Source organism: Natator depressus, chromosome 10, assembly GCF_965152275.1.
Source record: "Natator depressus isolate rNatDep1 chromosome 10, rNatDep2.hap1, whole genome shotgun sequence".
NCBI lineage: Eukaryota > Metazoa > Chordata > Testudines > Cheloniidae > Natator > Natator depressus.
In genome coordinates, this window is record NC_134243.1 from 11673575 (window position 1) to 11692969 (window position 19395).

Sequence of the window (19395 nt, forward strand, 5' to 3'; positions counted from 1 at the left end):
TTGTCCACTGCTTACAGAAAGAGCAGTTTGTTGGAGCTAGCTGGTGGGGGCTTGGAACCAGGGTGGACCAGCAGCCCCACATCAGCTCCCCTAAATTCCCTGTGCGACAGCCACCCAGCAGGCTATCAATTGCCGGCCAGTTCAACTGTCCCTCCCCCCACTGCTGTGTGCTGCTCCTGCCCTCTTCCTCGGAGGGCAGGAGCAGCAGCTCCTGTACCCCTTCTCCACAGAGCAGGGGGGGCACGACAGGACTCAGGATGGATGGAGCTTGCTGGCAGCAGTTGCTGTCTCAACTTGCTGATCTACTTAAAAAGTCAGTGTACTTCGAGTGGGGTCAGCATACTTAAAGGGGCAGTGCATGGCTCGCTGTCTCATACATGGTGGGTGGGTGTGTGTCTGTCTGTCTCTCTCTCATACACACACACACACACAAACAGAGTGTGTGTCTGTGTCTCTCTCTGCCACGTGAGGCTACATTAACAACAATGTGTTAATTCTTGAGGGCTCAGCTGAGAGCTAGTTCTTCATTTAGCAGTAAGACATTCCCTGGGAAATATCCTACCCTCTTCCACCCTGAGACTCCACTACCTCAACCAAGCTTCACAATCATCATTGCTGTGTACAGTATTAAATTGTTTGTTTAAAAGGTGTAGTGTATGTGTGTATATAAAAATAGTCTTTTTTCTGACTAAACAAATTTCCTTGGAACCTTAACACCCCCCCTCCCCCCCCAAATTTACATTAATTCTTACGGGGAAATTGGATTCGCTTAACATCATTTCGCTTAAAGCAGCATTTTTCAGGAACATAACTACAACGTTAAGTGAGGACGTACTGTATAACATTTTTTATCTTTTCTGTATCACAGAGTCCAAGTGGTCAGAAGCTGTACAGATCCCTTCTGTGTAGATAACTGATTTGTATCGTTATATAGCAGATTATTTGGATGCAAGCTCAGCCTGGTCTTGTCTGGTCACTCAGGGCTCTGGCACAATACTTCTAGACATGTTTGCTTTTTTATGGCAGATGGTGAGCCTTGCAACTCTGAGCTCAGTTCCTGTTCCTGGGGTAATCTTTCCACTGGAGTCAGGGTATCCTTTTTAATATGCATACAAAGTACAGCTAGCTGCAATGCTTTTGATTGCAGGTTGACTTGTTGGGGGAAGTATGGAGATGCCCTCTGTCCTGCCAAACTAACTTCTAGGCCAGTTAGGAGTGATTCTCTTCTGTGGAGATAGGAGGCAGTAGAGATAGAAACAGATGGAGAGAATTAAACTTGACTTTGAGGGAATGCTGATTGTGGAGTTTCCTTTGGTTGGCATTGAGTAGAGCAAGATTGAAGGGCAGCAGCATTGCCAATTCTTTATGGATGTGTCAAGAGAAACTTCTACAGCAGGCAGAGTGACTGGAAGTGGAGGTGGGGAAAGAGGACAACAAACTGCAGTACTGCTCTAAATAAACTCTTATTTGCTGGAAAAACCAATGTGCGGGGAAGAAGGTGTGGTTCTCATCCCAGAATCTCTCTATCCAATGAATGTCTTCTCATTTACTCATAAGCTAAATTTGTTAGTCTCTAAGGTGCCACAATTACTCCTGTTCTTTTTGCGGATACAGACTAACATGGCTGCTACTCTGAAACCTGTCTCCATTGTGTGTGTCTGTTCTGACCACTCCTAATAAGTCCATCAGAGTACTAATTTCTCTCATATATTACCTTATGGTAGGTGAGAAGAGATGACCTTTGACTCATTACTCCTTGACAAATAGGAAATTGATGTGTAAAAGGAAGGGCAGATGTCCTTTTAAATGTTAACAGTACCCATTTCTGATGTATGTTGGAGTTAATGTAAGGATAGAGAGAGTGCTAGAGAGAAAAGGATTTGGACAGGTTTAGCAGTCTGGTGGAGAGGTAGCTCTGAGCCTTCCTGAGCTAAACTCAGTTGTCGTCTTGTTCTCATGTCATCACTTACCTTCCAGGATCTGGAACAGAAGCTCTCCCTGCAGGAACAAGATGCTGCAATTGTGAAGAACATGAAAACAGAGCTGGCCCGATTCCCAAAGATGGAGCGGGAACTGCTCCAGCTCAGGGAGGATAATGCCTACTTCAGGTGAGAAGGAAAGATCTGCCTTCAGTATGGGGCATATGTCAAAAATGGCTATCTTCTGCTGTGATCCATCCTCCTATAGCTGTCATTTTCTGTCTCGGGGGCTTTGCATTATACAGTGCATTATACAGAATGGAAATTTCCAAATAGAATGCTGTGGAAGGAAGTTTAAAGGTCTTCTGTATTTACTGTGTATGAGGTTGAGCCAGTGTTGTAATGGTTACTAGTTATTGTGATTTGGAGGATTCTGGATAATCTCCTTTTGCACAGTGTGAGGGGATCATGAAATGAGGTTTGGTCATTTTGGAAGGTGAGACATATTTACCTTCTAGCTTGGATCAAAGGGAAGGTTGTGCATAGTAAGGGGAGATTGGAGAGGGATTTGATGCTAAACATACTTGCTGATAATAAATCTTTTCTTTATGGGATTTGTGATGGGCTATCTCTTCAATCTCACAACATTTCTAACATGTCTATCCCTGTAATATCTTGGCAAAGATTTTAAATTCTTATTTTGTTACCAGCCAGTCAGCATTTCCACTAATGTTTTGAAAGCATTCTTGTGCCAGTGTATCATTTTGAAAGACTGGCTGCTGAAGTTTATAAATTGCTCTGGTGCTGCCTCTTTTAGAATCTGTTCTGTAGGTTTCCAAAGTACTAATGAATTTTGAAACTTGGTTGTCTTGTGTTTATGGAGTAATCTGGCATTACTTTGATATGCTGTTATCCTGAGAGAGTTTAATTTCAATCTCTGAAAACAAATGAACAAAAAGTCTGAAGTACATGAGTATCTGATCTTGCTAGCTTCCCTTTACCACAATTTAGAAGACTGGAGTCTAAGCAGGCTCCTTTGAGTTTGCTCTTGATTTATGTGGACTACCACCATTCAATGACGATTTATCATGGAAACTCTCCAGGTGCCTCTATGCAATCCTCTCTGTTTGGAAATGTGAAATGTGTCGTAGCAGAGTGGAAAAAGAAGCACATTGAAAGATTAGTGGTCTTATTTTTGACACCATTGGACTGACTAATGTACCCCCACAAAACCTATATTAAAATAAACTCGGGGCTGAAGAAATCTTACTATCTGTAAACGGACAAGAGCACTAACTCTTGCCTGTTTCCTTACTTGCTGAGTTCCAGACCTGCATTCATATGGACTTTGCATCATAATGTCAAGGCTGTTGTGTTTACTTGAAATTCTGTTTTTGTACAATCGGTAAAGCAGGTATGAAATTTTCATATGTTTGGACATAACTCAGGGCATTTTGGAGTGGGAAAACTTAGCCCAGTGAATGCTGCTTCCTGTGTAACAGTCACTTTGTAGCAAAGGTTATAGAAGGTTACCACTTTGGCTCAGTGTCATAATGGCTTTTTTAATACCTTATGCTTCCCTGTGATTGTGTGTGTGTATCCAGGAGTTTACATAAGAGAATTGAGTTGTTGTGGTGCCTTTCTAATGGCTTTGCCCTTTCTCTTTTTCTCAGGGAAATGAAGGAAAACAATGGGTTACTCAGAGAGGAGGTGGAAGGTCTCCAGAGGAAACTGGAGCGCTATGAGAAGGTTCAGGCCGATCTAGTGAACCTCGAATTGGAGAATGAGGTGAGGAGCCAAGAACATTTGCTATATAAGTAGAATTGGGGCTACTGCTCTTGCTTGTGTGGTCTTTTAGGGAACTTAAGTTCCTCTAGACATAGCGAGGGTATAGACAGTGATTGCTGTGGTTTGTGGTTCATGCTGGCCCAACCCCAAGATGTAGCCTAAGATGTAGAATACCCATATGAGGGGAGTGTTCATAATGAGAGAAAAACAAAAGTCTGTCCATTGTTCGTCTTAAAGACTTCTCTAAGTAGCAGCGCATCTTCATTGTGGCATCTCCCTTTCACGTTGCCCCACCTATGAATGCCCTTTTGGTTCCCCAATGCTTACCAGAGGTGTTGGTGTAAGATAGACACATAATGGGAACCTGTAACTTACCCTCAGACCAGTTTTGCTGGTAGAAGGGGCCACCGTACAGTCTTGTATCAATACAATTGATTTCTTTGTTTTGCTGTTGCCTGAATCACCCCTTTCACCCACCCTCTGTCAAAGGTAAAATGATTTTTCAAGATGATTACCCAGTCATGGAAACTGTTGTGGTGCAGAGCTATTATAAGGGCTAGATCTGACTTGGGCAATCCAATCTGGTACTGAAAGCATAGAGAGTTGTGATGCATATCCCTTTGGTGGGGGAGGAGAAATGGGCACAGCAGCTGGTATAGAACTGGCATGTTTGGAATACTGCTTTAATTTCTTTGGTCTCTGTAGTAACAGGATCTGGTACATGGGGGTTAATTCACAAGGGTAGATAATGGATGGCACAGAAATGGTACATTGTGCCATGTAACTGTGGTGGTTGGGAAGATTAATGCTGCTGTTAATAGTGTCTTGGGTACACAGAATGATGTTCCAGCAGTACTGGGCCATGCATAGATGATAAAGTCCACAGGAAAAAAGTGGAAAAGGCTAAGGTGGAAGGAATGAAAAATGCAGCTATAGGAGTTGAGATGTAAGAACACTCATTTAGGTTTCTTTATTGACTTCTTTTGCCTCCTCCCTAGAAACTTCTGGGAAAGTTGAAAAGCTGGGAAAAACTAGATGAGAGCACTGGTTTAAATATCAGGTAGGTGCTGATGGAGTTAAACCACCTGTTCCACTTGCTTTACTTCTTAGTGATCTTGATGGCTTAAGCTTGTCAGGCTGTCCACCTTATCTGTCCTCCCATATGCAAACTTGTCTGTTGGTACTCCTCTCTCTCACTGCTATGAAGTATATATGATTTTGCCTTGTTAAATACAAACAGTCATAGAGTATCTTTTGGGGATTAATTTGTGAACTGGTGACTAACAGCCTGACCCAATCCATTTGAGACTGTGGTGGGTGGAAAGCTGGTTCAGCTTTTAGTTCTCTAAACTTCTTGCGTACAACTACATTCATATTTAGAAGGAATTGAGTTAGTGTGACCATATTAAGAGTGGAGCGTTTCATGAGATGTACGGCAAGTCATATATATGAGCCTGTGATGCATTATTGAAAATTCCTGTAATGAAATCTCAGGAATGTTGCGTTAGACTGACCTGTCGTGTTGTTTTCTAAAGTAGTAACTTAACTTAACAGCTCTTTCTCTTATTATCCTGTATTTTATATGATGGTAGAGGTGTAATAAACATTTTTCACTTCTGGTGCTGAGAAAATTTCTCTAGGGACAGTGAAATGATTGTAACACTCGTCAAAGAGAGGGCTGACGTGTAACACTGTAGATCAGGAGTTCTCAAACTTCATTGCACTGCGACCCCATTCTGACAACAAAGTTACCCTGGGGTGGGGTGGGTGGGGGAGCAGAGCCCAAGCCCAGCTGCCCTGGGTGGCAGGAGAGGGGGCCACAGCCTGAGCCCCGCCACCCTGGGTGGTGATGGAGCTCGGGCTGCAGCTTCAGCCCCGGGTCCCAGCAAGTGTAATGCTTGCCCTGGCAACCCTATTAAGTTGGGACGCAATCCACTTTGGCGTCCTAACCCACAGTTTGAGAATCGCTGCTACAGATACAGAGATTGACATCTTTTAGCATTGAACTAAATCACAGTTCTGGCTCTTCTAATTTGTCTGTGATGTAACCAAAGAGTGGTATCTGTTGCATCTTATTCCCAGGGATAGCTGCTGCTTTTGCAAGAAAAGTAATCTGCGAAATTAGGGCCATGCTCAGGTGCACCTTTGCAAGGGCTGTGGCTCTCTCAATGTTTCAAATGTGATTATGCTTATTGGTGGGAAGGGAGGTGTTTTTGCCCAAAAGAACTGCTTTCCTTTGTACATCCTTGCATTGAGAGCTATGCTTTAGACACGAATTAGGCTTGACCTGCAACTTTTACCCCAGATCAAACTTCCCCACTCGGGCCCCTGTCCCTATCCCATCGATTGCAGCTGCATAACAAACAAAAACACTGGAAGTTTTGCATGCAAAATGATGGCATACTTTGGGCCTAGCCTTGTTTGGATTTGGGATTCTATATTGGGTACGCTGCTACTTGAGGTAAAAGAGGATTGTCTTTCACAGGGCCAGCTCTAGGCACCAGCAAAACAAGCAGGTGCTTGGGGCGGCATGTTTCTAGGGGCGGCATTCCGGCGCTGGCCATGCCGCCCATAGAAACGTGCCCCAGCTCGCCTCTGCTCTGCCTCCACCTGCTCCCCTGAGTGCGCCGCTGCTCCGCTTCTCCCCCCTCCCTCCCAGGCTTGCCGCGCGAAACAGCTGTTTCGCGCGGCAAGCCTGGGAGAGGAAACCGAGTGGTGGTGGAGCAGAGGTGAGCTGGGGCGGGGAGCGGTTCCTCTACCTCCCCCCCGCCCCGCTCACCTCTGTTCCGCCTGCTCCCCTGAACGCGCTGCCTCTCCCTCGACTGAGAGGGAGGGGGAGAAGCGGAGTGGCGGCGTGTTCAGGGGAGCAGGCGGAGCGGAGATGACCTAGGGCAGGGCGTTTCTGGGGGTGGGGGGAGGAGCTGCAGGAAGCAATGGAGGGGGGGAAGTGCGGCATGTCCGGGGGAGAAGGCGGGGCTGGGGATTTGGGAAAGGGGTTGGGAAGGGGTAGGGGGGGGAACGAAAAAAAAGCGGGGGCAGCCAAAAATTTTATTGCTTGGGGCGGCAAAAATCCTAGAGCCAGCCCTGGTCTCTCACAAGCAGTGTCCTCTTAGTTTTCTCATAATTCTTTGTGTTGTCCAATGTGTGTGGTGAGCTACCTTTTCCTTAATGCACATAGGTAGATAGCAATGCTGAGACCGTCTCCTGCCTCTGCTCAGGATTCATATGTTCAGACTTGCAGGAGAGTGAAGTACTGAGTTCTTCCCACCAAACTTTCTCTCTGCCAGACAGTGGTATGGAAGCTTTTACTTACCTCAAGCTGTTAAAGGTTTAATGAGGTAATTTCACAGTGGGAAGGAAATGGAACCAAGTGACTCTTCCTGCTGAAGTCTGATAACCTCTTCATTTAAAATCAGAATATTCGATGCGAAGTGTTAGTGAGGTTTTTGATTGTGCCGCATTGTTTAGCAGTATTAAGGGCGTTTCTTTGTACAGACGAACAAATTGCTCTCAAGAAAATCACCTTTTGCATGTGATTGCACCAAGTGGAATTGGGGCTAGATTTTTTTCCAGGCTTCTTTCAGTATGAATTATGTTCATTTTCAGCCAGGAAACGAGAACAAGTATAAAGGGAGATCATTGTCCCAATCATATTCCTGAAGCGTACCTCTTGTGAAAGCTTGAGGAAAGTTAATTGCTAGACAGTGAGTAGGAGAGAATGGGAACAGTTGGATTGTTATCCCAAAGAGCCAGTGCAATGTACTGTCTGTCTGCTAATAACTAGATAAGCAGGAAGAAAGGGAATGCATTATGTCCCTGTGTCTTCTCTTCTTAGTTTCTCCATTTATACATGGAATGCAGGGGAAGAGCGCACAGCCTGTGGCTTTTTTGGGGAAGATGGTTTTTCATTTCCTCCTGCTGTTCTCCAGGGCTTCTCTTCTGTGTCTGTTCGCAATGGCTTTTGTTCACTGATTGTGTGGTCCCTGCAGGTTCCCTGTCAGATTAGTTTATGAGCAGGGCTTTTGGTGTGTAATTTTATGTAATAGTATTTGGAAGGGGAGGGGGCATCTTCTTGGAGTGTTAAGGCCAAACGTCTCTGTGCTTATCTTTTTGGGGAGTTTTATGAGAGATTTGGTGGTTGTCTTCCAGTGCTGCAACTTTGGTGGAAATAAACTCTGAAAAGTGCAAAAACTAAATACCTTACTCAAAAGTTGCTCTCACTGTACTGTAGTCCAATGACCACAAGTTCTGAATTGTTGCCATCTCAACCAGGTGATGGGAATCAGTTCCATCTTCTTTGAAACCCGTGATTTCTCCCTTGCCTAAACATTAGAAATTGTAGAAGACTGGCTAACATTGTTGCCTAGCCCGGAATTGTTTTGTGTTGTCCTTCCCCTGCTCCTTTTCATCCTCTCCAAAGTTCTTCCTACTCTTATGGTGGTAAGAACAGCACATGCTATTTTTAATTATACCCTGTATATAATGCAAGTATAACTTCAACAGTTTACCAGTATGATGGACGTATAAGTTGTGCCCCTCCTTACCCAGATCATAAAATTGTACATGGCATTCTATCTGTTACACTCCACTTGTACCCAAATCACGAAGCTGTCTGCAATCTCATATGCATTTGACCAAGGGTTCCTCTATATTCATGTCCTAATGCTGTTCACTTTCCAATTTACTAGACTCTGCTTCTTTGTTAAGAGTGGTGTAGTTTGGGTTTGCAGGAACTCGGTCAGTATTTTGTGTGCCCCTTTATATTTACTCTGTCATGGACGCCCAGAGATGCTAAGCCTTCAGTTATCCCAAATCTACAGTTCTTCTGCAACATTAGTTTTCATCTGCAGAATAAATCTACTTGCTGTGTATTAAGTGTATTAGCCTCTTTATTTTGCTCTACAGGCTACTCGCTTTAGAAGACGCACTGCTGGCTGATATAAACTATTGTAACTCCTGATTGCTAGGAATGAGCTGTGATTCTATTGTTCTGTGTCAGTAAAGTGTGTTCCTCTTATTCTGTCTCTCTCCCTGTGGCACACTGATGACAGTAGATTTTTACAGATCATTGTGGATTGGGTGACCAGGTGGTTGGTTATTTTCAGAGAAGGACTTAGTGAGGGGCACCAGTACAAAACTTTCATAGACTTCAGTGAATATTTCCTTTGCTAGAGGGCACCATAACCTCAGAGACGCCTTCTAATGTAAATAAATGTTGCAAATGTCAGGCAAGAAATTAGTTTTGCAGAATAATAGTGTTTCTGGAAGGGAGTAGGCTTTCTGGGTTTGTAAAAAAGAAGTGCAGTTATTTTTGATGTCAGTGTGAGGAACTCACCGCTAGATGGCACACTTTCTCTTGTTGTATCAGAAAAACGTTGATTTCATTCTGGTATGCTCTGACTCCTGTACAAACATCAATTGGGCATCGTAAAAAGGTCAGGCATTAGTCTAATTAAAGTTGTTGGCTTGTTAAAATCAAATGTTTTAAAATCTATTTTAAAACCACACCAGTGTGATCATTTTCTCTGTGTGTATGTCTAGCAGAGTTCCTGTTTGTTGCAGCTATTCTGAACGTGAACAGAGATTCAGACACAGTTTCTCCAGTGACAGAGTGCAGTACATATCTTTCTCACCCATCTCAGCAACCCTCTTTTTCTCTCTGACTCCCTGTCCTTTCTCTCTTTTCAGACTTGTTCAGTCTAGTTCTCTTCTTCTTCTTCACTGTTATCCACAGAATCATCCTTAAGAGGGAAATGTTGTTTTCAATATAATCAACCTGCCATTCTTTCCTTCCCATTGTTCTTTGTTTATGTAATGCTCAGAGCCTATGCGGCACTTGGCAAATACACAGACAAGATTCCTGCCCTGTAAATCTTCTAATCCAGTGATTTTCAACCTGTGGTCTGTGGACTCCTGGGAACCCTCTGACTATGTCTTAGGGGTCCACGAAAGGTGGTTACCATAGATCAGTGGTTTTTAAGCTGTAGTCTGCGTCCGCCCACTATGTCTAAGATTTCCAAAGGGGTCTGTACCTCCATTTGAAATTTTTTAGAGTCCTCAAATTAAAAAAGATTGAAAACCACTGTTCTAATCTAAATAAGTTTATAGCTCATCTGCAGCTCACTCTTGTACCTGCCTCTTCTTGTCTCTGTTCAGCTGCTGTTATCTTCAACTACTGGTAACCACTCATAGCTTAGTGCTTTTCACTGCCAGATCCATTCCAGAATGCTGGTTGCAATAGTTCAGCACTAGAGTAAGGGTGATTTGCTTTAGGTGGCTTGTTTAAAAAAGGAGGTACAGCCCAAGATAGGCTGGCTACTAAAATGTTCCCATCTGTTGTTGCTGGTTTGGTTAGTTCTGAAGTGACCTCATGTATGTTCTCAAAACCAGGAGATTACAGTGTTTGGAAAGACTCCTGGAAGATTATGCCCATCCCTACAGTCAGATAGGGGTGGGGTAGGGGTGCCCACAGATGAGAAGCCACAGGAAGTCTAGACTTCTGATCACTCCAGAAATCTCTCTCTTTGAAGAGAACTGGTACAGAGAAAAAAACAGACAGTTGTGTTCTTTTTTATTTTTAAATTGGTGGCACTGATTTCTAAATCTGAGTACCACAGGAAGGATAATCCTACAGATCTATGTCTGTGCAGTAGAACGAATCTCTTAAAGCTGTGGAGGATTATGACACTGGAGGACTGACTGGAGCGATGAAGTGGGGATAGCTTAGGCTTATACAAACTTCTCTCTAGGTAACTAGGTTTCAGAGCTGCGGCTGACCCACAGCTATCAGAACTGCTATGGGGTTTGTTGGTTGTTCCTCCTTTCATGGGCTTTGCTCTCCTATGAGAGAAGTCTGCTTGCTCCGCCCAGGAATCAGAGAGCAATGGAGTGTTTTGCGTTGCTCTCCAGGATTCTTTTCCTTCTTTCTATCTCCATGCCTGGCTGACTCTGGAAGGAGCAACATCCATCTTTCTTCATAGGAAGAAAGGTTCTAGCCTGTTTGTGTAGTCAAAAGGGGATGAGGGATAAACTGTGGGTAGAGAGGTATGAGGTGTACATTTATATCAAATGAGAAGTGTTGTGTTGTGTTTAATATACTGTGATAATGCTCAGAGGTCCCAGTCAGAATTTGGGCCCCATTGATCTAGGTCCTATACAAATACATAGGAAGACAGGTCTTTGCTCAAAATGTTTATGGTGTAAGACAAGTAACATATGAAGGGAGTCAGGGAGAGGCGTGCAGGTGAGTTGAAGAGCTAATTTTTAAAAACTGAAAGCCAGGAGGAGGCCTCAGTCAGCATTGGAGCATGATGTCCCATGGAGGTCTTGGGATTGATTATCCCCATCATTTCTAATCTTTGCATTTGCTTTGGGCTGAAGCCATCCCATCTCAGTGTCTGGTGTTTACTTCAGCAGCGATGTTCTCTGCAAGAGACATTTAGGACTGGAATGTCCCTTTCTGTAGTGATGATCCTGTTAGTGTGCCAAGGGTGCCCTCTGAGTTAAATGAAAGGGGTATCAGTGGATTTATTCTTGTACTGAAGGAATTCTTGGTTTAACTGAGTAAATGAGGCAATTGGGAGAGAGCCTGTGATCTGTAAATCACAGGACTAGGGTTGGCTAGTTTCAGCAGAGATATCGCATTAGGGCTGGAGTAGCTGCTTTGCCTGCTTGGTGTCCAAGTGTATAAAGAGAAGCACAGATTTGATAGGATTTCAGGACAGTGCTTAAGGAGCATTTTCACTTTCTGTGGAGCCTGCCAGCTGCTGACCTGTCACCTAGAGCCAAAGAAGTGAACCTATTAGTCCTGACCTGGTTTTCTTCCTGAAACATCTGTGTACTGGCTGGCTGACGGATCTTGGGGACTAGTTTTCTGCAATGTCTGAAATGAATTAAGGAGAGGAGCAAGTATGTGGGTTTGTGCATTTTCCTCTAAGAAAGGATCTAATTAAGTGGCAGGTGTCTCTGTTTAGTACACTGGTTAGCACACTTGTAATCTGTAATTACACAGGTGCAGTACTGAATACCAGAATTCCTTCTAGCCAAGTTCCCCTTTTGGAGTTGGGAGGCAGGAAAAGGGAATCATGTTTCTTGATTTCTGATTTCTTGATTGTGGATTAGAGTTTCTTTTGCAGTGTAGGGAAGGGAGGAGAGCATAGGAGTTCGGTATCTTTCACTTTAAATCCTGGTAATTACACTCGGCCATACTAAAATTTCTTCTGTCCGAAGCTCAAAATGTACTTTGCAACCATGAATGAAGTCTCGTAATCTCCTCCTCTCCCACAAGGCAGTAATCTACCTTCCTATGAATGTCCATCTACCTTTCTATGAACGTCCATCTAAAATAAGTGGCTGCCAGTAAAAATAAATACATTTTTTTTCCCTGTATAATTGTGCTCATGTGATGACTTTGCTAAAGCTGGACGCCATCACGTTCTGCCTAGCAAATCAAAATTGTAGCAGCTGCCCTTGGAATTATAAAAAACATACTCCCACTGCACTGCCCGTTTAATAATGGGCACAGGTTAGTGGCATTTCAGTGGCAGCCGACCTTGCCCGTTGGCTGAGCTCTCATAGCAGCTGAGCCAGAGGTGCGCTTCAGGTTTAGTGGTGCTGTCTACCTAATCTTCTTGCCATTTGGCTTTAAGTTATGGCTCTTGTCATTTATGTGAGATTGGGAAGCCAGCTACCTCTAGTGACTGACCCAGACTCCACGGTATTTGGCTCTTCTCTCCTTTAACTGCCTAGCTCCTGTGGTTATATGTTGTCTTCAAAAATAATCTGTGCAATATTTTTGTAATTTAATCAGGAAAATCCCACTCTATTTCTGTATTTAATGTACGAGGAGGAGTATTAAAGTGTAATATGGGTTTATTGGTGCTTTTTTGCCTTTGGACAAATTGTAGATAATATTTTGTGTATAATAATATTTATATAAAATACTGTGGCATCTTGTTTGTACTTTAGTTTTGGATGAAAAATCATTGTCGATCTGAGAATACAGTCCAACAGTTTCTCTCCTTTCTATCCACTACGCAACAATCTCATTATAATCAACTGTACTGAAGGGGGTGGAATGCAGCCATTGTATTTGTTTTTAAATAAAGTGTAGGGGGTTATCCTGGACCTCACAGACCAACTAAAACAGTAGGTTTAAGAATAGTACTTAAATTAATGTATGATAGAAAGAAGAAGGTTTCTGCAAAGGAAAACTGTGCTTCCCCAAACTATTAAAATGTTTATGTCATCAAATTAATAAATAAAGGGACCTTGAAAGCTTTTGTCAAAGTCCCTCACAACAAGTTTTGTCATGAAGCTATGTATTTGAAGCAAAAGGTAGAGTACTTTTGTGCCTCAGAAACTGGTTAAGAATAGGAATAAACAGTCAACTTTGTTACATGGTGAAAAATGTAACAGTAGGTTATTGTACTAGGTTGGGGAGTGTTTAATATATTCATTAATAGTTTGGAAAACGGGATGAACCATGAAGTGGCAACATTTTCTGAGACAAAATGAAAAATGTAAGAACGGCCATGCTGGGTCAGACCAATGGTCCATCTAGCCCAGTCTCCTGACAGTGGCCAATGCCAGGTGCTTCAGAGGGAATGAACAGAACAAACAATCATCAAATGATACATCCCCTGTCCTCCACTCCCAGGTTCAGGCAACAGAGGCTAGGGACACTCAGAGCATGGGGTTGCATCCCTGACCCTTTAAGGATAATCAAGATGAAAAGATGGAGGAATTCCACACAGACATAATAAAACTAGAACAAGGGGAAGTTCAGTAAAACTGAAGAGCTAAATTGAAAATCAATAAGCGGAAATGTGTAATTAATATGTAATTAACCTGTGGAACTCATTGCCACAAAATATTGAGACCAAGAGTTTTGCATGATTCAATACAGGGTTAGATGTTTATGTGGATAATGAGGCCATCTGCAGTTTATTTGGCCAAACTAACAAAAGTGCTATAAACTCTCATGTTTAATGCAACCCCTAACTGCTTTGTGTTGGGAAGAAACTTCTCCTCGGTGCTGATCATTTCATAATTATGCATTTAGGGATTAATGCACCTCTCTCTGAAACATCTGATGGGGGCTACAGTCAGAGAATGGACCACTGGTCTGATCTTGAATGGCAATGTCTGTGTTCCTTTGACCTCTTTCTCTGGTTGGGGTCATGGTGATCACTCTGTTTTAGAGCTAAGTGGCTCTAATTGGGGAAGAAGACAGGTTACTACAGTTGTGGCAAGTGGAAACTTAATATAATGTATGTAGTATATCTGTAATTAATTGTAATTTATGATCTGCAAACATATTGTAACTTGCCTGCCTGCTGTAGACAAGGCTTCCCACCTACAACAAGCTGTCTCATCACAGTGGGAATTCCCTGGGTGGTACAGAAAAGAAAAACAAATACAACATGTATGGGAACAATTTAAAAACTATCACTACTATTTTTGTTAAGTTACCTCTTTGCACTTACAAAGACTCAGTTGAAAACCCCATGGAATAAGCATTTTATGCTCTCTCTTCTCATGAATGCACACTTTTGGTTAACTATAAAATATAGCATTTGTATTCCCCTGTGGGTCCAGGGACAGAATAGGCCCACTGCTGCTCCTGCACGTCGTAGGAGGCAACTAAAAGGGGGCTGCCTGGAGAAGGATGGGCTCCACCAGGTTAGAAATTTTCCCAAGACACACCATATGATGAGCAAGTCAACAATATCCATACCGGATTGATCACAGTCCGGGTTAATAATGACCGCACCATCCACTGCCACCAGGGTGGACGTGACAAGTATGCTATTGGTGTAACCCCAACGAAGAGGATCCGTGGAAGAGATAACATCACCATAGCCACATGGGATGTAAGGACATTGAGACAAATAGGGAGATTGAAAGAACTCACGTACGAAATGGAAGAATACACGTGGCACCTCCTAGGAATCTCTGAGGTCAGATGGCAAAACTTTGGAGGGGTACTAATGGAACGAGGCTATGTACTCTATTACAGTGGAGAGAACAAACATGTTAATGGCATAGGATTTCTTGTGCATAAAGATATCAATAATTCAGTATTAGGATGCCGCCCAATGTCCAGCAGGCTTATTTCCATCCATCTAAAGGCAGTACCACTTAATATCACAGGGTACAAGGCTACGCCCCTACAATAGACTATGACGATGAGCAAATTGAATATTTTTAAAATCAGCTCCAATACATTATCAATAAGGTACACAAGAAAAATATCCTGATTGTACAGGGAGATTGGAATGCTAAAGTGGGTACTGAAGCACAGGCAGATTGGCAAGATTATTGTGCCCCTTTCAGTAATGTGGTAACCATTGAGAGAGGATTGAGACTTTTTGAGTTTGCCAGCTCTAACAATCTGGTTCTTTCAAACACATTAGAAGCACATAAAGCATCCAGACCAGGGGTCTCAAACATGCACAGCCAACAGAGTTATTTCCTGCAGCCCACCATAGGTGCCGACTCCAGCAGCAGCCAAACTCCCCTCCCCGCGCGTGCCGCGTCCACGCTCCTCCACCTACCTCCCAGCGCTTGCGCTGCCAAACAGCTGTTTGGCGGTGCTAAGGACTTTCCAGGAGGAGGGGGGACGAGGCACGCTCAGGGGAGGAGGGAAGAAGAGGCGAGGCTGGGTCGAGGATTTGGGGAAGGGGTTGGAATAGGGGCAGGAGGGGGCGGAGTCGAGGCATGGACTTTGGGAAAGGGGCTGGAATGGGGGCGTGGGCGGGGCCTCATGCACTAGACGAGCAGTCTGAGGTATGAAGTTCAGCATGTATGATTCTTTGCTGTGAGTAGTTGGGAAGAATGTTTGTTAAAAGTGGCAACATATTTTGTATGAATAGTTACTTTAAAAAGTTCCTGCCATTACAGCTATGTTGATCGACTGTTAGTGTAGATCAGCATCAGTGTTACTGACATAAGGAATAGTTACAGATGTTTATATTTTATTAAAACCCTTCTTCGCATAACAGTTTAAAAAAAGTTAATAAATTGACTTTTAATAGCATACTGTATGACTCCTCATTTTTTTTTCATTTTTGACTATACTTTTTGTGTTGTTGTATGAAAAGGTTTCAGTGATGCAGCCCTCGGGCCAATGTACTAGTCCTCATGTGGCCCTCGTGGTGACTTGAGTTTGAGATCCCTGATCCCAGATGATCAATGTGGCACGCACCTAATGGTCTCCATCATAGCCAGATTGACTACATCGTGGTGCAAAACAGATTTTATTCTGGGATTAACAGATCTAAAACAAGGAGCTTCCCTGGTGCTGATATTGGAAATGATCACGATCTTGTGATGCTAAATTTTTGGCTGCGGCTAAGGAAAATTGCCAGGCCAAAGTTCACCAGAACCAAGTTTGACTTGGAAAGACTCAGAGACTGAACCATTGCAGAGTCATTCCAAGCAATGATTGTTGAAAAATTTGTCCTGCTGCTTACTCTAGAGGAAGACGTAGAAACAATGACCAACAATTTTAATACTGTAATGAATGAGGTAGCAATGGAGATCCTTGGGAAACGTTGTAAGAAGACAAATCCATGGGTCACAAATGAAATACTACAAATGTGTGATGTTAGAGGATAACTTGGGAGACAAGAACAGCATTGAGGGAGCTGATAAATGCAGAGTGATTGGCAGAAAGATCATAAAAGGAATGAAGGTGGCCAACAAGATATGGATTGAAAAACAATGCTCTAAAATTGATTAGTGCATCAATAATAAAGATAGCAAATGAGCCTTCCAGGTTGTGAAAGATCTGATGAAGGAAAGATGGACCAAAGCTAATGCAATTCAAGACAAAGAAGGGAACAATCTTACAGAAGAAAGGGATATCGTCAGTAGGTGGACAAACTACTGCTCTGATCTGTACAACCACCAGACAAATGGAGATCCTAGTGTCTTAGACAGCCCAGATTCAACAGAGGAGGAGGACTTTCCAGTACTGCGTGAAGAAGTGGAGACAGCTGTGAAATCACTCGAGAATGGAAAGGCTACAGGTATTGACAACATCCCAGCCGAATAGATGAAATTCAGAGGAGAAATAGTAATAGATATACTCACCAAGATCTGCAACAAGATCTGGCAGACCAGTGAGTGGCCCTCCATGTGGATTCAGTCACTAATCATCACTCTGCCAAAGAAAGGCAACCTGCAATTGTGTCAAAATTACCGGACCATAAACTTAATTAGCCATCCCAGCAACGTGATGTTGAAAGTCATATTGAACAGATTGAAGGCACAAGCGGAGAATATCATCACTGAAGAACAGGCTGACTTTAGTGCTGGAAGAAGTACCACAGAACAGATTTTCAACTTGCGTGTTCTATGTGAGAAGTACCGTACTTACAACACCAACATCTACCACGCCTTTATGGACTTCAAGAAGACATTTGACAGAGTATGGCACGAAGCTCTCTGGGCAGCCATGAAGAAGTATAATGTTGGCTGTAAGCTTATTCCTAGCGTTAAACAACTGTATGCCAAGGCCAGCAGTGCGGTTCTCGTCAATGGCACAATAGGAGAGTGGTTTCGCACCACTGTTGGAGTCCAGCAAAGCTGCCTTCTTTCGCCCCCACTGTTCAACATCTACTTGCAGCGCATAATGTCTGATGCCCTCAGAAGATAACATATGCACAGTCAGCATTGGGGAGGCAAACAATCTCAAATTTTCACTGCCTGTCAGACCATCAATGTCATCAGCAAACAGAAGATGAACTTGCCAACTTTGTGAAATGATTGGATGAAACCTCCACAAAATACGGCATGGAAATCCGTGCAGAGAAAACCAAGCTGATGACAAACAAACATGACTGGATCAGCTGGAGACAGTGAAACATTCAAGTATTTGGGAGCAATCATCACTGATGAAGGATCCAAGGCAGAAATTCTAGCAAGAACTGCGCAAACAACAGCGGCAGTGGCAAAGCTAAAGCCAATTTGGAAGAATAAGGACCTCTCCCTGGAATCCAAACTGAAACTGCTGCACGCATTGGTCATCTCCATTTTTCTGTATGCATGAGAGACGTGGACCCTTACTGCAGAACTTGAACGGAAAATACAAGTAGTAGAGATGAGGTACTTCCGTAAAATCCTGGGGATCTTCTACTTCAATCACGTCACTAATGAAGAGGTCTGCAACATCACCACCCAATGCTCTGGGTCATATAAAGACCTCCTGACGACCGTGAAGAAGCGCAAGCTGAAGTGGTATGGCCATGTAATAAGATCTGGCCTATCCAAGATCATCCTCCCAGGGACAGTAAAGGGGAAGAGAAGAAGAGGTAGACAGATGAAGAAATAGATTGACAACATAAGAGTGGACAGGAATGGACTTTGCGGAGACTCGAACACTGACACACAATTGTCAGAGGTGGAGACAATTGGTTGGTTGCTCATCAGTGATGGTGCCTCAACGACCAATGCTGTTATGGGAGTGGTGGTGATGATGATGATGATAATATTTGTGCACTTTAAAAAAAATAGCGAAATATATCAAGTGTTTTGTTCTTCACTACAAGTAAAATGATACAGGCTAAGCACAGTGATAAGTGCTATGCAAATGTGCAATTCTGCCAGTGCAACTCAGTCTTGACCTGCAGTGCTCACGCTCTTCCACATTGTAAGGTAACCGGGTGGGAATGTATGGGAATGGTGTTCCCACACTGTTGACCTCCCATGCAGTGTGCATCTGAAGTCACACTCCATGGAGGATGCCATTTTAAACAGAAATGCACTGGGAGTGAGAGGTCACACTGGTGGGGTGAAGTACCTGCACTTAACAAATCAGGACTACACCCTGCTCTTATGCAGGTTGGGGTCAGGAGGAGACTGAAGAGTTGGAGTTGAACTGGGGGAACTTAAAATCTTTGATAGAAATGTTTGGACAGGTCTAAGGTAGGCAGTTGTCTCTAGATCTATCACATAGAATTAATTCCCTCCTGAAACTTGCAGTTGTCTTACTGTGGTTCTGCCCTTTCTGCTGAGGCCGCCATTCTAAATATGGAGAGATCTTGGAGGTAGCCATCATGTACAGAATGTGACGTGCTACATCTGCTGGAGGATTGCTCCAAGCCTTTTCCATCTTAGCCAGCCTGTCATCTCATGCTAGAAGTCACGTCATTCTTTGCTTTGTCACTGGTAGCCTGGAATTTAGCTGTTCTTTGTGGGATACCTTTGGCTTTTGAAGGAAAAAAAGTCACTCGGGCAGATCAAAGCCTAAAAGTCTTTTGTTTTCATAGTGGTCAGAATGAAGTTTTGGAAAGCAGTAGGCCAAAGGCGGGGGATTAGGTGGCCTAGTGGAATTATTTATCAGCATTTCACCTCTGGAGGTCTGGCTTCAAATTTCTGCTGTAGTTCACAGATGAAACAGTTTGGTCTCTCCTAATCTGTAATGGGCACTGATCCACATCACATACAGCACAATTTGACCCCACTGAATGCCTCTGCTCTTAAGTGTGTAAAATCAGGATGTTGTAGATCAGGTCTGAAGTGCCTTATTCAGGTGTTGGACAAACTTTTCCTCTACTAAGAATAGAAACGTGTGCGCATGTTGTCTTTTCTATAGCGGATCCTCTGTGAGTAGCCAAAATCCCATTTTCCAACCCTGGAGGGAACCAGTGCATCAGACACATCATTGCCCATTGCTGCTATA

General features: G+C 43.4%; 1 protein-coding gene across 4 annotated transcripts in view; it reads left to right on the forward strand.

Annotated features, from left to right (window-relative positions):
* MAD1L1 (mitotic arrest deficient 1 like 1) overlaps positions 1–19395 on the forward strand; it is a 553489-nt gene that overhangs the window by 8984 nt on the left and 525110 nt on the right. For all 4 annotated transcript variants that reach the window (XM_074965202.1, XM_074965204.1, XM_074965203.1 and 1 more), the window contains 3 exons: positions 1978–2108; positions 3593–3707; positions 4706–4767. In XM_074965202.1, coding sequence (XP_074821303.1) covers positions 1978–2108; positions 3593–3707; positions 4706–4767 — 308 coding nt within the window. The remainder of the gene's footprint in view (positions 1–1977; positions 2109–3592; positions 3708–4705; positions 4768–19395) is intronic.